This window comes from Ictidomys tridecemlineatus, chromosome 4, assembly GCF_052094955.1.
Source record: "Ictidomys tridecemlineatus isolate mIctTri1 chromosome 4, mIctTri1.hap1, whole genome shotgun sequence".
NCBI lineage: Eukaryota > Metazoa > Chordata > Mammalia > Rodentia > Sciuridae > Ictidomys > Ictidomys tridecemlineatus.
In genome coordinates, this window is record NC_135480.1 from 6,207,632 (window position 1) to 6,224,837 (window position 17,206).

A 17,206-nucleotide genomic window follows, 5' to 3' on the forward strand; every position below is an offset into this window, starting at 1 on the left:
AAGGCAATTGCCTTGAACTTTTTTTCAAAAGGATATGGAAACTGAAGAAATCCTGTTCAGCTGGCTGGAAAAGACCCTTGGGCTGGGGCACAGAGCAGCGGCTGGGGTCAGTATCAGTTCACCCAACAAGCCCATGCCAGCCAAGTCATCTGGGATGAAAAGTGTTACTGGATGTCCTAGCACAGGGTGGATTCTGCTACAGTGTGATTCAGTTGTAATGAATTTTGGTCTACTGTCAGAAAACAGATAAGACAATTTTAACTTTTTTCCCTCTTAAGAAATTATTTTAAAAGACATTAAAAATTCCTTTTATAACCTCTAAGATATGCATAATCACATACACTATCATATCAGTTTCGCTGGTATAAGTAACTTCTGTCTCACTTAAGGAATCACAGCAATGGAAAGGGAAGAAAATCTGGCAATTCAGAGATATCATGGCTCCTACTTTTTCTGTTTCTACTGGCAGTTTCTTATTCTCCGTAGTGTATTTCACTCACTAAGATGACTCTGTTCCAAGCAGAAGTTTCTAAGGTCATTCAAAGATCAGCACTATGTGATGGGATTGTGAAGGACAAATGGCTAAAACTGGCCCCATGATACTCAGATGTCTGCTCTCACACATGCTACACTTAACCCTGTTCATCTAGGTTTGAGACTAGGGTTTAATAGAGCCAGTAAGAAAGACATAAGACTTTCTCTCTTAGAAAAAAATCTAATGAAATTTTGTGCTTGTTTACTTTCCAACAGCTGTTTTCTAAACAGAGAAGAAGTACTAGTAGTAAGCCTTTCCTCTCCCTCCAAACCAATCAATTATCCCAAAACATTGGCTCAGTAAACTCTTGTCAGTAAAGCTATGATAATTAGATGTTACCTGCAGACTTAATGATTCTACAAGATCATTAAATATATCAGGTGTAGTTTTGGATTAAAGAATAAAAAATATTCTCATTTGAGGTGTAATTTGTGCAAGAGTAAGAAAACAGAAATCATGGGCAGTTTTCGAGGCTTAACCCATTAAGTCCTAAGTTTTCAATTATATGAATACTTCAACAAAGTTGACACACAACATATTAAAATATGTTGGCAATCATAATATAGAGCTTATATCCTTTTCAAAAATATTCTGTTTTAGTTGAGATTGGAAACAATACTTTTATTTCATCTTTATGTGGTGCGGGGATTGAACATAGTGCCCTGCATGTGCTACGTGAGCACCTCAGCCCTTTATATATCCTTTATTTTTATTTTCATATATATGTATGGAAAATTTCTTCCAAATACTCTACTCATATTTTAGGTGACTAAAATATACCTCAAAAAACATATTTATTTATTTCTGGTACTGGGTATTGAACCCAGGATGTATAACCACTGAGCCACATCCCCAACCCTTTTTATTTTTTGAGACAGGGTTCAGCTCAATTGCTTAGGTCCTCACTAAGTTGCTGGGGCTGACTTTGAATTTGTGATCCTCCTGCCTCAGCCTCCTGGGCCACTGAGATTACAGGAATATGCCACCACACCCAGTCATAAAATTTATTTAAAAGTTACTGTTAAGTGATATGTTGCATGATTTAAGTATAGGACTTAACAGGTTAAGATCTATGACTCTGGGGCTGGGGTTGTGGCTCAGTGGTAGAGTGCTCGCCTAGCATGTGCGAGGGGCTGGGTTTGGTCCTCAATACCACATAAAAAGAAATAAATAAAATAAAAATATTGTGTCCAACTACAACTAAAAAAAAATATTTAAAAATGAAAACAAGGGCTACTGCTGGGGCTCAGCAGTAGCGTTCTTGCCTGGCATGTGTGAGGCACTGGGTTCGTTTCAGCACCACATATAAATAAATTAAATAAAGGTCTATCAACAAAAAATATATTTTTTTAAAAGATCTATGACTCCTTGGGGCATATAAACAGGCAGAAACCATTGCATTTATGCAACTAATGTATTAGTTGGACTTAAGCACACTTAGATCTTTCTTTGTAAATTTCATGTTCACCATGGACTCTGTGGTAGCTGGATAACAAAGGAACCCATGACAGAGGGTTCTGTATGTCCAGATTATTTACCATTTCCTCCATAGATGTATATTTTTGGTCTGAAGGAGGCAGAGCTAGCAAGAGAGAGATTTCCAAACCCATGCAAAAGGCTGATGCCCCAAAAACTAACACAACAAATTCCCTTGTATTCATACTATCTCTCTAGCCAAGAGTTAAGTAAACTTTTAAATCCAGTCTTTTCATGTCTAAATGGGATTGGAATTAGTAGAGCTTGTCTCATTCCATTTATAAAAGAAAATAAGAGCTGAGTGTGGTGGCATATGCCTGTAATCCCAGTAGTTTGAGAGGCTGAGGCAGGAGAATCACAAATTCAAAGCCCACCTCAATAACTTAGAGAGGCCCCAACCAAGTCAGTGAGACCCTGTCTCAAAATAAAATATAAAAAGGGTTGGGGATGTGGCTCAGTGGTTAAGCACCCCTGAGTTCAATCCCCGGTACCAAAAAAAAAAAAAAAAAAAAAAAAGAAGAAGAAGAAAGAAAAGAATGCTTGGAAAGGAGAAAAAATATGTCCACAGGTTAATTAGAACATTCAAGGATCTAGAAATAATAATCAGTTTTCAATATAAAAACCTAAAAGCTTTATTTCTATTTTTTAATAGAAAAATTGAAACCTGAAATATAGAAATTACGGGGTAGCTGGGTGTGGTGGTACACACCTGTAGTCCCAGCTCCGGAGGAAGCTGAGGCAAGAGGACTGCTTGAGCCCAGGAGTTTGAGGCTTGCATGGACAACATACTGAGACCTTGTTTTAAAAAAAAAAAAAAAGTCAGGAGCAGTGGTGCACACTTGTAATCCCAGCTACTTGGAAGCCTGAAGCTGGTCAAACAAGAGATGTCAAAGTTCAAGGCCAGCCTAGTCAATTTAGTAAGACCCTATTTCAAAATGAAAAATTAGAAAAAGGGCTGAGGATGTAGCCCAGTGGTAAAAGGCCATTGGACTCAATCACAGGAAAAAAAATAATAATGAAATAAAATAAATGACAAGGGGAGACCATTTCCAACTCTATGCACATTCATAACAGGAGTAAAACATGGACAGGGACAACAAGGTTTTTGCTTTCACCTCACATAACGCTGATAGCTCACAACAAGAGCAATTCCATTCCACAGGTTCAAAATGGGTTCATTCTCTACCCTGCAAAGCAAAGAAAAGCTAAGCCATCTTAAACCAACCTCTAATTAATATAAATTTTGGCCCATGACTATTACCACCCCAGAGATTACTGAAATTCAGTAACCAAATAACCAAAGGAAAAATGGCAATTTTAAAGGTCACCTTCTCTAGTGAAAGGGTAAAACATGAAAGGCTCAGATGAATCTACTTACTCATTAGAAGCTAATAGAGAATAGGAAAATGTGAAGGGTCTCACAAGATTAATTTCAAGGTAATTTTGGATCAAAAAACTGAGGGGGCTGGGGTTGTGGCTCAGTGCCAGAGCGCTTGCCTCATACATGTGAGGCACTGGGTTTGATTATCAGCACCACATAAAAATAAACAAAATAAAGATATCACATCCATATATAACTAAAAAAATTTTTTTTAAATTTAACTGTGGGACTGGGGTTGTAGCTCAGTAATAGAGTGCTTGACTCAAATGCATGAGGTCCTGGGTTTGATCCTCAGTACCGCATAAAAATAAATAAATAAAAATAAAGATATTGTGTCCATCTATAAAAAATAAAATCAAACTGTGAACCTATTAGAAATAGAAACAGTAATGGCAGAGAAAAATTGTAAAGCCATAGCACTATCTTAAGGACTTACCCAAAGATCTCTGTGGAGAGGATTCCATTTACTTTTACACTGAAATTAAATCTGATCTGCAACACAACAAATGAGGTGTGAGATTTCATATGAACCAAAAATAGAGACTAAAAACTTCTGTACTAGCCGCATGCTGTGATGCATGCCTATAATCCCAGCAGCTTGGGAGGATGAGGCAGGAGGATCACAAGTTCAAAGCCAGACTCCGAAAAAGTGAGGTGCTGAGCAACTCAGTGAGACTCTGTCTCTAAATAAAATAACAAAATTGAGCAGGAAACGTAGCTCAGGGGTCGAGTGCCCTTGAATTCAATCCCCAGTACCCACCCCCCAAAAAAACCAAAACAAAAAACCTTCTATAGGGCTGGGGATGTGGCTCAAGCGGTAACACACTTGCCTGGCGTGTGCGGGGCGCTGGGTTTGATCCTCAGCACCACATAAAAATAAAATAAAAATGTTGTGTCAACCGAAAACTGAAAAATAAATACTAAAAAAATTCTCTCTCTTAAAAAAAAAAAACTTTCTATACCTAATCATTGGAGGAAAAGGATATTCTTTAACTTTTAAAATTAATATTATTTTAATTGATAAATCATAATTATATACCTTAATGGGATACAATGTAATATTTTGGTTATTTTGAAATACATTATTATTATTACTTATAGTCACCCTACTATGTAATTATACAAGATTCAGCTTGATATGACTGCAGCCATCTGGAGTCATAACTGCCAGGATTGTCCCAGAGTAACCCAGATTGGTTTTTCCTTCATAGTTCCCTAGCAATCTATAATAAATAAAACCTGTAGAATCATCTGTTGAGCTTTATGACTGGACCCTGACTCTTTGATGTGATCTTAAGAAAACCAGGTACATTCCAGCCACAATGAAGTCACTTTTGTGCTAACCCCTAAATATGCTCCTCTTTCTGACCCAAATTTGGGGATCCAAATGGTTTTGCTGCTGCCCAGAACTATACTTCTGTCAGGGAGTCCCCAAATAAATTTGTACTCTATACAATCTTAAGATTTCCTGGCCTCTCTTTCTTCAGTCTTGTGGCACCTTGGAGCCAATCCTAGTACAACAGAATTGGATTATTCTGGAACAGCAACGGATCCCCAAAACTTGTTCCTCCTAACTGAAAATTTTGGACCCTCTGACCCTATTCCCTCCTCCAAACTTCCCCTAACCTCTGGTAATCATCATTATATTCTCTACTTCTATGAATTCAATTGTTTTTGATTCCCACATAAGTGAAATCATGTGATATTTGTTTTTCTGTGCCTGGCTTATTTGAATGGATAAAGAAAATATTTCATGCTAACACAAAGGGATACTAGTCAGTCTTTAAAAAAAAAGAAGAAAATTCTATTATTTCTGACAACATGGATGAACCTGGAAGAAAAATATACTCTTTATCACTTTTTTTTTCCACTTGATCTTTATTACCTTTTTCAATTGTACTCTCATTAAGCTTACTTAAAACTTGCCTGTTCTATACAAATTCTCAGTCTCAAATATAATTTAACTCCTACACTACAATTCTAGGTGGTCTCAAATTATAAGGAAATCCTGCTCCTTAGCCATTCTTCCAAATTATCCCTTCTCTTTTTTAAGGGAACTATCTTTTTTTTCCTTTCTCTGTACTGGGGATTGAACCCAGGGGTGCTTATCCATTGAGCCACATCCCTAACCCATTTTATTTTTTATTTGGAGACAGGACCTTGTTAAGTTACTTAGGGCCTCACCAAGCAGTTGAGGCTGGCTTTGAGCTTGCAATCTTCCTGCCTCAGCCTTCTAAATCACTGGGATTACAGGCATGTGCCATTGAACCTGGCAGAACTATCAATCTTATTTCTATTGTTATCCAAAATATAATAAATGAATAATTCTTTATATTTTCCTTTGCTTTTTCTTCCCTATATCCATTTGATTTTATGTCCTCTCTCCAATTTACATTACTGTTCTAATTATTCCATTTCAATCTACATTTTTCTATATAACAAGGTAACAGGGTACTCTAAAGCCAGATTGCCTGAGTTCAAATCCTGACTCTGCAAGTTCCTTAACCTTTGTACCATAATTTTCTCAGCTATAAAGTGAGGTTGATGATAACAAAATCTACTTCATGTAGGGAGTTGTGAATAAGTGTATGGAGACACTTGGAATTGTGAATCCTGCTAAAGACAGAAGAAAAGGGGAGATTAAATGACATGCTTAATGATATTCCTCTTATAAATATCTAACTACAGATAATAATAAAAATTTTAGCTTTTCAATGTTCAAGATATTATTCAAATTTGGAAATAATATCCAAATTTCCTTATTTGCTCTTATAATCACTTTAGAAAAGAAGGAGATCGCCTGTAAGGTTTATTACCTAAGTTGGAAAAAAAATAAAGCACAGAGGAGGGAAAACAGGTATCTAAAGTGATACAATAAAGTAGTAAGAAGATGCTAATAAGCTGGGCGCAGTGGAATTACAGCACATGCCTGTAATTCCAGTGGCTCAGGAGGCTAAAACAGGAGGATTGCGAGTTCAAAGCCACCCTCAGCAAAAGTGAGGTGCTAAGCAACTCAGTGATTCCCTGTCTCTAAATAAAATACAAAATAGGGCTGAGGATGTGGCTCAGTGGTCAAGTGCCCCTGAGTTCAATACCTGGTACCACCACCACCCCCAAAAGAAAAAGCAAGAAGATGCTAATAAGAATCCAAAAGAAAGTCTTTATTCACAGGGCCTTTTTAGGTGTATGACATAACCCACATTAAAAGTGTCCTGGCTGGGAGCATAATTCAGAGTATGTGTTTTGCATGTGCAAAGCCCTGGATCCTTAGTACAGAGGGAAGGGAAAAGGGAGAGGGGAGGGGAGGGGAAGGGAAGGGAAGGGAAGGGAGGGGAGGGGGAGGGGGAGGGGGAGGGGGAGGGGAGGGGAGGGGAGGGGGAGGGGAGGGGGAGGGGAGGGAAAAGAGAGGAAGGGAAAGGCAGGGGAGGGAAGGAAAAGAAAGGAAGGGAAGAGCGGGGAAGGGACAGGATTACTTGAAGGGCATAGAAACCAAATCAATCCAATATTATAAGTTTTGATGATCTCCATTGAAAAAATGAAAAACAATAAACTTCCATGTCCTTCCAGAGTAGAAGTTTCTTGAGAACATATGACTTAAACAAGAGAAGCAATATTGTGCAAAAGAACAGCTTACCTTGTGGTGTATGATGATGATTTTGCGTAAAAAATGCTTTATGATCAGACAATCTGTCATCAAAGTTCTGGGCTTTTCATCAACCTGTAACAATGCAATAAAAACATCCACCACGAATATACAAACCCAAGGGCACAAATGAATTCAATATGGTGTTTCTTTTTTTAAAAAAAGACAGAGAGATAATTTTTTTTTTAATATTTATTTTTTAGTTTTCAGCGGACACAACATCTTTGTTTGTATGTGGTGCTGAGGATCGAACCTGGGCCGCACTCATGCCAGGCGAGCGGGCTACTGCTTGAGTCACATCCTCAGCCCTGGTGTTTCTTCCTATAAAAATAACTATACCTCAGAAAGCTTTTTGTTTATCCAAGGAGAAACATCTTTGAGAATGAGAATTATACACAAAAGGGAATTTAAATAGCCATCATTTTGGGGGTTAGAGTGCCTATTTTATGGAATTTGAGGAAATACATGAGTAAAACCTATAATGTCAAAACCACCTTTTGAAACAAATTCAAAATTAATTTGAATTAGAGCTGAGAAAAGTAACTATCTTAATTCTACTATTTTAATGTCTTTATGACACTCTGTATTAAGATTCTGAGTGGAGTCAAAGAAGCAGACACTTGAATTCATTCATTTATTGAATTAATTTATTCAAATATTTATCTATAAGGAAAAGCTACAGAGTAACCTCAAAAGTCAGAAGACCTGTGTTCTAGTATTGGCTCTGTAAAAAATATTTTAAATTACCATGAAAAAAAAATAACTTCCCTGCTCTGAACCTCATTTTCTGGTCAGCAAAAACAAAGATAATACCTACATGGAGACACTTATAATAATGACTGGCAAATAAAAAACACTGAACCCTGATGAAACTTAAAAAATGTAGAAAGACAGCATGAGGAAAGAGGAATTATATGACATGCTTCACTATATTCATCTTTATTAACATGTCTAACTATAGAATTCTACTCTATCTACCTCACAGAATGGTTTTAAGGATCTTCATACCTGAAAGCAAATGTTGTATAGGGTAGCAGTAATGGACAGCACTTGTCATTGCCTACAATGTGACCAGCATTGTGCAGGTGCTACATGTACATTACCTCACAACAATCCTGTAATGTAAGTACTATGATCCCCATTGGAGGAAAAACAACAACAACAAAAAAGGATCAGAGAATTTAGGCAACTTGTCAGTAGTCACTTAGCTCTTCAGTGATAGAGATGGAATTTGACCCTAAGTCTTTCCAATCCTAATTGCCATGCTTTTCCAATATACTGTGATACTTCCCTACAAACATAAGATGTACCTTTTTAATTTTTCAACAATGGCTTTCTCTATTCTAGGAATGGTGCAAAAGTATCTTACTTGTATTACTTCATTTAACCATCATAGAAGATGTATACATAACCCATATTTTTTTACAGGTGAAAAAATTTTCAGAGGTTACACAACTTGCTCAAAGTTAGCCAGGTCAATTTGGCTCCAAATCTTTAGTATTAACCACTTTCCTATAATGACTCTCTACATTTAATACAGTGTCCCTAAAATCAGAGTTAGAAACAGTCTCCTAGAAAATGAAGATGTCCAGGAAAATGAAAGTACAGTCAGAAATCATCAAGTTCTTGTTAACGGCTTAGGAAATAGAGAGCCATGTACTAGAAATATTTTTAGTGGAATAAACATTGTCTCTGAACTCAGAATCCCAAAATACAATAAAGAATGTAGCCAAACACAGTGGTGCAAGCCTGTAATCCCAGCGACTCTAGAAGCTGAGTCAGGAGAATTTCGGGTTCCAAGTCAGTCTAAGCAACTTAGCAGGATCTGAGCAACTTAGTGAGACCCTGTCTCAAAATAAAAAATAGGGCTGGTAATGTGGCTCAGTGGTTAAGTACCCATGGGTTCAATTGAAAGGAGGAAGGAAGGAAGGAAGGAAGGAAGGAAGGAAGGAAGGAAGGAAGGAAGGAAGGAAGGAAGGAGGTCTGAGAGAGAGAGAGAAAGGAAAGAAGGAAGAATCGGAAAAGGGAAGGAAATGTAAATTCTTTATTAGATATTAGATAATAATTATAAATCAGCTGAAAAAGGTCAAGAACTATGTAATAGGTGGAGATCAATGAAAACATTTGAAAAAATTATTAGAAAATGCATATTAGACAATTCTAGAAAAAAGTCTAGGATTATCTATGCTTGTTAATGGTACATATCATAATCACATCCTTTAAGAATTTTTAGTATAAATATTTAAACAGGAGAAAAGCAATGGTCTCTTTTAAGCATTTTCTGTATTTAATACTTTCAAAAAAACTTCTTGGAACAGTTTTAAAATCTCTATAACCTTGGTGATTACAGGGTATATCATAGAGAGGGCTAATTATAGCTAACAACAAGGCAACCAAATAAGTGAGAGCTCATTGAACAGCGCTCAGAGAGGGGCTATAATTAATAATAATGACAGCTGCCGTCTACTGAACACTTGGTACATGCAACAAGTTTATGTATGGCAGAAATTATGCCCATTTTATAGAGGAGGATCATAAGACGCAAAAAGTTAATTAATCTGTCCAAGCTAGTTAGGTGGCAGCACTGGGATTCGAAACACACACCTGACCTTTTCTGAAGTCTACACACTACGATGCAATGCTGTGACTTTCTAAGAATGTTTATTTTCTATCTGAATAGGGTAAGATAGGGCTGGGGGATGTAGCTGAGTGGTAGAGTGCTTGCCTAGCATGTATGAGGCCCTGGGTTCCATCCCCAGTACCACAAAAAGAAAAAAAAAAATGATTCTTGTGAATGTGGTAATATATAATCTTTTTTCCCCCCCAGTGCTGGGGATCAAATCCAGGGCTTTGTATATGCTAGGCAAGCACTCTACCACTCAGCTACATCACCAGCCCCCGTCATTATATGTTATGGAGGTTGACAGGAAATGCTTATATATAACTACTCAATATATGCATTTACCTATTCTTAAAACATGTTGGGCTGGGGTTGTGGCTCAGTGGTAGAACACTAGCCTAGCATGCATGAGGCCCTGGGTTCAATCCCCAGCACCACATAAAAATAAATAAAATAAAGGCATTGTGTCCAACTACAACTAAAAAATAAATATTTTTTAAAAACCCACTAATGTATATTATTATGTATACCTAGGCCTACAGAGATACATAATACAATCTCTGAATTAGAAGAATTCACATAGTTCAGAAGGAAGAGACATATGAATATGACATTTCATATGTCAAAGTGCAAAGGTCTATAATTTAGGTATATGAGGTGCTAAAGGAACACACAAGATAATTGGCATCTAACTCAGACTGAATGGATAAAGTGATCTAATGACAGGTTAGCAGAAGACAGTTAACCCTTTTAAGTTCTATTCATAGAGAGAAACACACACAGAGAGACAGACAAAGAACACAAAGTCTATAGTTGAATATCAGAAACCCAGTACCCCAGCATGGCACATCTACAGAAGCAGTAAACTTACTTAAGTGCTATTATTAAAAAATCAATGCTGACAGTTCTGGAAGCAGAAACCACTAGAGAACCATGTGGTTTTAGTCTTAACCTCTAAAGGCAAGTCTGATATAATAGTTCATGTTCAAACATCAATTGATACAATCATGGGCCCTCTGCTGCTCTCCTGAAGAATGTCTCAGTCTCTCTCTCATTTTTTCCATTCCATATTTGTTTATATGCATGTTATCTCCATGCATTTTATCTTTTAATATTGTTAGAAAAATAATATGAAACTGGGTAAGGTTGTTCAGAAGACCTTGTGAAATCAGACTGCTTTGGAGAAACACGTTACCCAGCCTTATGGCTTCAAGATGTAGGACTCACACTGAGCATAAACACAAAACCCAACATCTCTCCTAAATGAGTTTCTCAGTCTCCCTTGATATTAATTTTCCCCACAGGCCCAAATCAGTGGATCATTTATATTAGTTTTTCATAGATGTCACCATTAAGTAGTCTTTGCTCTCAAGTTTTCTAATCAACCCTTCTCCCCAACTGATGTATTTATAATGAAATATTTTGCAAACTCCCCCTTTTCTCTTTTCACTTTCATCATTCCAGTGTGTTTTAAATAGCTACACACCATTATAAACAATATGATGTAGTGGAAGAAATGCTTTGAGGAAACTCTTGTTCCCTGAGGCTAATGCTGTCTGGCTATACTACTCTTTACCCTGTAATTTCCAGCATGAACTTGCTCCTGGTCACTAAGCTCACAGTTTTTGTCTGTACTCCAAGCCTGACTTTCACATCCAAGTAGGTGACCAAAGGGCTGGGGGTATGGCTTAGTGGTACAGTGCTTGTTTACCATGCATGAGGCCTTGGGTTCAATTCCCAGCACCACAAAATAAGACAGTGTTTTGTTCCTACTAATTAGATGACCAGCCTTAGCAACAACTCTGTCTCAGTTTCCTGACCTCCTCAAAGATAATGACCTTGACTTCCACTCATTTTCAGCTAATTATTTCCATGGCCATACTTTGGAACTGGTCCATTCTGGAAACCTTAAATTGAAATGTCCAACTCTGATGTGAAAAGATGTATACCAAGATGTTAACACTGGTTTCTTTGAGAGGCCAAATTATATGTGCTCTGAATGTTTGCTTTGGTTATACTTCAATTCTTCTGAGGGAAACACTGCTTTTACAATAAGAAGGAAAACAAGAGAAACTTTATCACTCTCATAACAACTTCCTAATAAGTGTTTGAATTTATTTTTATTCAGTAAATCTGATTTTCCATCTATCAAGACTTTAGACATGGACCCTTTCCTTTGGGTAAGGTGCTCTTTCTCTTGGCTACCACAACTATCAGTGCTTACCTCTCATAATTATACATCAATCTTTCCCTTTACACCCCAAGTTCCTTGAGATCAGGTAACATGGCTTGGAACTCTGTACCTATAGTTCCTGGCTCAATGTAACTAACTTGAATAGACAAAAGTTTCTCAATGAATGAATGAATGAATATTGAAATAGCACTGACCTACATGAATAATATGACCTACAGATTCAAGTTCTAATTCTGCCACTTGACTCTCATATGACTCTGGAAAAGTCAGTCAAATTCTCTGAATCTCAGTTCTCTTATCTATAAAATGGAGTGATTATACTTGTATATATATCCACCTTATCAAATTGTCAGGAGGCTTAATTATGGTTCCTTGTTCAGACTGGCTAAAAAAATATAACCTCATTTTCTAAAATTGCTTTTCATGGTTCACTGGAATCACCTTTTTATTGCTACTTGACATTAGTAGTTTCAGAGCTGACTAACCATTAATTGTTCTACATGGTTTACCTTTCCTTCTCCTAAAGAAGATAAGGCATAGCCAGGGGTTTCTGTGGTTCTGCTGTTGTACCCATTCCTTTCACAAGGGGCCAAATCATTATTCAAATGTGGAAAAAGGCTTCTCAAGTGTTTCCTTGGAGAATGTTTGAATAATTTTAATTCTTTACAACTCTACCAAATCCAAGAAAAGAGAGACATAGAGCCAGAAAATTATTAAAGAGAATGAAGAACTTAATTGTCACTTTCATAAATCTGGAATACAAATAAATCAATAAAGAGATATCTAAACCAACTGAATAAAAAGATATACAAATAGGATATGCACTGGAAATTCATTTTTATTTTCTTTATCAGGAGATTCAAATTTCAAATAAGAGTTTATTTCAATGGTTCCCAAACTGCATCTGAGATTTTAAAAAACAATTCAAAAACTTAGGCCACACCTCTATGAACCAAATTGTGTCATTCAAAATTCATATGTTGAAGCCCTAACTCCCAGAATCACTCTACTTGTAGGTGGGGGACTTAAGAAAATAATATAAGGTATTAAAGTGTTTCTTCTTATAGAGACACCAGAGATCTCTCTCTTTCTCCATGCAGATGCTGAGGAAAGGCCATGTAAAAATATATAGCAACAAGGCAGCAATTTGTTTTCTGGTGAAAGGTCTCACCAGAAAGTAACACTAATGGCACCATTTATTTTTAGACATAGTCTTATTGTATTGTCATATTGTCTAGACTGGTCTTGTACTCTTGCGTTTAATCCTCCTGCCTCAGCCTCCAGAGTGCTGGGATTACAGGCAAAACTACTCTTTCCAGCCCTGATGGCACCTTGATCTTGTTCTTCTAGGCTCGAGAACTGTGAGAAATTAAATCTCTATTGTTTAAGCAACCTAGTCTGTGGCATTTTGTTATAGCAGCTCAGGCAGACTAATGCAACTCTCCAGATCAATTAAATCACAACCTTCTGGATTAGGATACAGACATTAGTATTTGGAAGTGCCCAGATAATTTAATATCTGCACAGGAAAGTTTGAGAACCAATATCTCTTATTTTACTTTAAACCTGGACCTCTGATGGACCTATTTTTCCTATTATTAGATTTGTAGAAAAATAAGAATCAGCCAGGTGCAGTGACACACATCTATAATTCAGAGACTTGGGAGGCTGAGATAAGAGGATTCTAAGCAATTTAGTGAGACCTTGTCTCAAAAATAAAAAATAAAAAAGACTGAGAACATAGCTCAGTGGTACACTAGGTTAAATCCCCAGTACCAAAAAAATAAGAAGGAAAAAAATTTAAATCACCAGTAGTTTATAAAATTAGGACATAGCTTGCCTCAAAAATCATCTGGAAGGATGTTGTCCCTGATGTGTCCAGAGAATAGCTACCTTCCCCTGAAGTCGAAGTCAGCTTTGCAGAGAATCCAGGCAGTATAGATTGTAGTTCTGTGTGAGAAGAAATGGCAACAGAGTAGATCAATCAGTTTGGATAAGGACCAGAGCCTCTGGAATTGTTTATTAAATCATCAAGCCAAGAAGGCTTTTCCTTGATGAAAAGATTACCTGAGAAATTTAAAATATGACTGAAATGGCTATGCATCATCAAAATTGTTTGAACATTTAGAATTACTTTCTGGGGTTAAGACATTTAATATCATGCTTTCAACTTTTCACATTTGCTAAATCAACTTGATTCTTCAATTAATTTCTACAAAGTCATGTTCATTGCCAGCAATCTTCAGAACTGATAGTTCTAGTTGATATTATTGTTTTTCATAGATCAATTCATTACCTAATTAACACAAATCCAGAGAAGTGAACTAATTTAGAACTGAAAGCAGAAAAAATTCAAGAATGTCTCAGGCATGCTTTTTTTTTTTTTTTTTTTTTTGTATCAAGGATTAAACTCAGGGGCACTCAACCACTGAGCCACATCCCCAGCCCTATTTTGTATTTTATTTAGAGGCAGGGTCTCACTGAGTTGCTTAGCACCTCGCTATTGCTGAGGCTGGCTTTGAACCAGTGATTCTCCTGCCTAAGCCTCCCAAACTGCTGGGATTACAGGCGTGCAACACCACGCCCAGCTCAGGAAAGAATCTAATATAGTATATTTATAAAGGAGGTCATCTTTAATAAACTCAAACTCTTGCCCATTTTTTAAATAACTTAAACTCAAACTCTTGCCCATTTTTTAAATAACTTTCATTTATTTATTTTTATGTGATGCTAAGGATCAACCCCCCTGCCTCATACATGCTAGGCAAGTGCTCTACCATTGAGCTACAACCCCAGCCCCAAAATCTTGCCCATTTAATTTGTAAATTAACTACTTGGCACATTCATATATGTTGATTCAGAACTTTGTATAAAGTATTGGTGAGCTGTGGGTCATCCATACAAACATCAAATGTTAAGGTCTGTAAACAAGTCAAAATAACACCTGGTATTTTGCCAGGGGAATGTTAGAGTTCGTAAACAAGTCTGATTGGTGCCTGGCAAAATGCCAGAGGGAGTGGTTTGAGAAGTAACAAAAGTGAGCCATTAAGTGTGGAGATTCCTTATTGGTTGACTGATGTATCTAGTTTATGCTAATTAAGATAAGCTGTGCAAAATGTATAAATAGCTCTGTTGTCCTACAATAAATGGCTCCTACTCCTGCTGTATAAACGTGCACAAGTTATTCGTCACCCCCGGCTCTGCCGCAGCCGGTCTGCGGCAATCAAAGTATACACCACACATTCCCTGGCACTCATATTACAAGTAAACAATCAAACCTGTATTTTGTAAAATGTTATCCTTTATTTACCCTCCTTATTAATACAATATGGAGAACGAAAGAAATATAAAGATAAAATATCAGTGTTGCAAATTTTACCTTGTAAATGAGGTTGACGATGTTGACATACCAAAACATCAACTTTAAAAACCAAGTAAAAATAAAATATATCCTAAAATAATAGAACAAGTATCTCCTAAGGCATTCATTCATACTTATATCTAATAGTGTTTTAACCTTTTCAAAGAAGTATGGACATTCCCAAGATCAAGTTCTAGCTATCAGTTTTAATGGTAGTATTTTTCTTGCCATTAGCTTGGTTTTCAAACCTAATTTAGTCACAAAGCCCTAGATGATAATATGGTAGCAAGGTTATGCTACACTGAAGTTTAATAAGCTTGGCGAAGAACCAGGATGCTTTACCACTGATTGACTTCCTGACCTCAGGCAACCTCTTTATTCTGATTCAATTACATTTCTGAGAAATAAAGAAAAACTGTTCCTAAATCTTCCTTCTCTTTGAATAAGCCCATACAGAAATGTGGGGGATGTGGGTACAGGTGAAAAGGCTTATAAATGACTTTTTTAGAAATATTTTTTTTATTTTTAAATTTTTAATATATTTTTAAGTTGTTGACCTTTATTTATTTATATGTGGTGCTGACAATCAAACCCAGTGCCTCACACATGCTAGACAAGCGATCTAACACTGAGCCACCACCCCAGCTAGAAATCTTAATAACAGTTATATGTGTGTGTAGTGCTAGGGCTTGAACCCAGGGTCCTGTGCATGCTAGGCAAGCATTCATGCAACTAAGCTATATCCCTAAGCCTCTCTTAATAACAATTTAAAATAAATTATATAGTTATTTTGGAGAAGAGCAATTTCAACTGTCTGACTCCACACACCAAAAAGCAAGCAAGCAAGCAAGCAAGCAAGAAAACAAACAAAAGATAGATGGATTGGCTAGAGTTAAATATAAAAAGGTAAATACTAGCTAATGAAAGACTTCTGTTTTAAGATAAATTGAGCACATGTTGAAATCTTATCTTCCCAAACATATAAAATGATGGGGAAAAATGGTGGGGGGAGGTAATGTGGATTTAACCCAGGGCCTTATGCATGCTAGGCAACCTTTGAGCTATACCCCAGGCCTAGAACACATATTTTTAAATTAATAAAGACAGTTATGGGAAGGAAAAAAAAAGAAAAGGGAAATCTTATAGTCAAGAAATGGAGAGGTATTTTTCTTCCCCTGTCTTCAAAATGAACAACAAAAAGTGAGCAAGTGAGAGAATCCATCATGGTAAACAAAGTCTAAAGATATACTATATTTGGGGCCTGCACTGGGGGATAAATGGAGCTAATATTGCAATACTCAAAATTTTAAGACTAACAGCCACCCAGATAACATAGAAAGTCTAAGCAAGGGACCAAAATGTGAATGAAAGCCAGAGATATATTGCCTGCCAAGGAACACTGGCAGCAGCATCACTGATTTAGAAAAAGGGTCTTAGAACTATGATATATATGCGCCTACAGGATTCAGAACTATACTGTCCACTGAGACGCAGGAGCTTTGTATCTTGCCACCCAAATACAGTTTAATCCAAGATATATACAATGCAAGGCTAGGCTCATCAACCCTGAGAATCTCCCACTGTAGCTATCAATACAGAATGTACTCAAGTTAAATAGATCATAGGCATTTATCCCTAAACTAAAAATTACCAAGCTATGGAGATCAATACCATGAAAACTATAACATTTACCAAACAGCATTTATACCCAAGGAAACTGAGTTAATAGAATAATCTGGGACTTTAAGTATCTATATTCTAAACCTTTGAAGAGAAAATAAGTCATGAAACACAACTAAAAGCCATGGGAAAAATCTTATTAGAAATCTTGGAAATTGAAGATAATGGCTTGAAATTAAAACCTAATGAATAGTTAAACTGGATACGAGTAAATTTAAAAGAAAAATTAGTAAATGAATGTTCATTACAGCATTATTTGTAATTGCCAAAATTGGAAATAACTCAAATGTCCACCAAATGATAAATGGTTTAACAG

General features: G+C 36.6%; 1 protein-coding gene across 1 annotated transcript in view; it reads right to left on the minus strand.

The window, feature by feature from the left end:
• Positions 1–17,206, minus strand: part of Top6bl (TOP6B like initiator of meiotic double strand breaks) — an 81,696-nt gene that overhangs the window by 27,692 nt on the left and 36,798 nt on the right. The window contains exons 4-8 of the mRNA XM_078045535.1: positions 13,690–13,799; positions 7,027–7,110; positions 3,829–3,884; positions 3,127–3,198; positions 37–229 (exon numbers count right to left, since the gene is read on the minus strand). Coding sequence (XP_077901661.1) covers positions 37–229; positions 3,127–3,198; positions 3,829–3,884; positions 7,027–7,110; positions 13,690–13,799 — 515 coding nt within the window. The remainder of the gene's footprint in view (positions 1–36; positions 230–3,126; positions 3,199–3,828; positions 3,885–7,026; positions 7,111–13,689; positions 13,800–17,206) is intronic.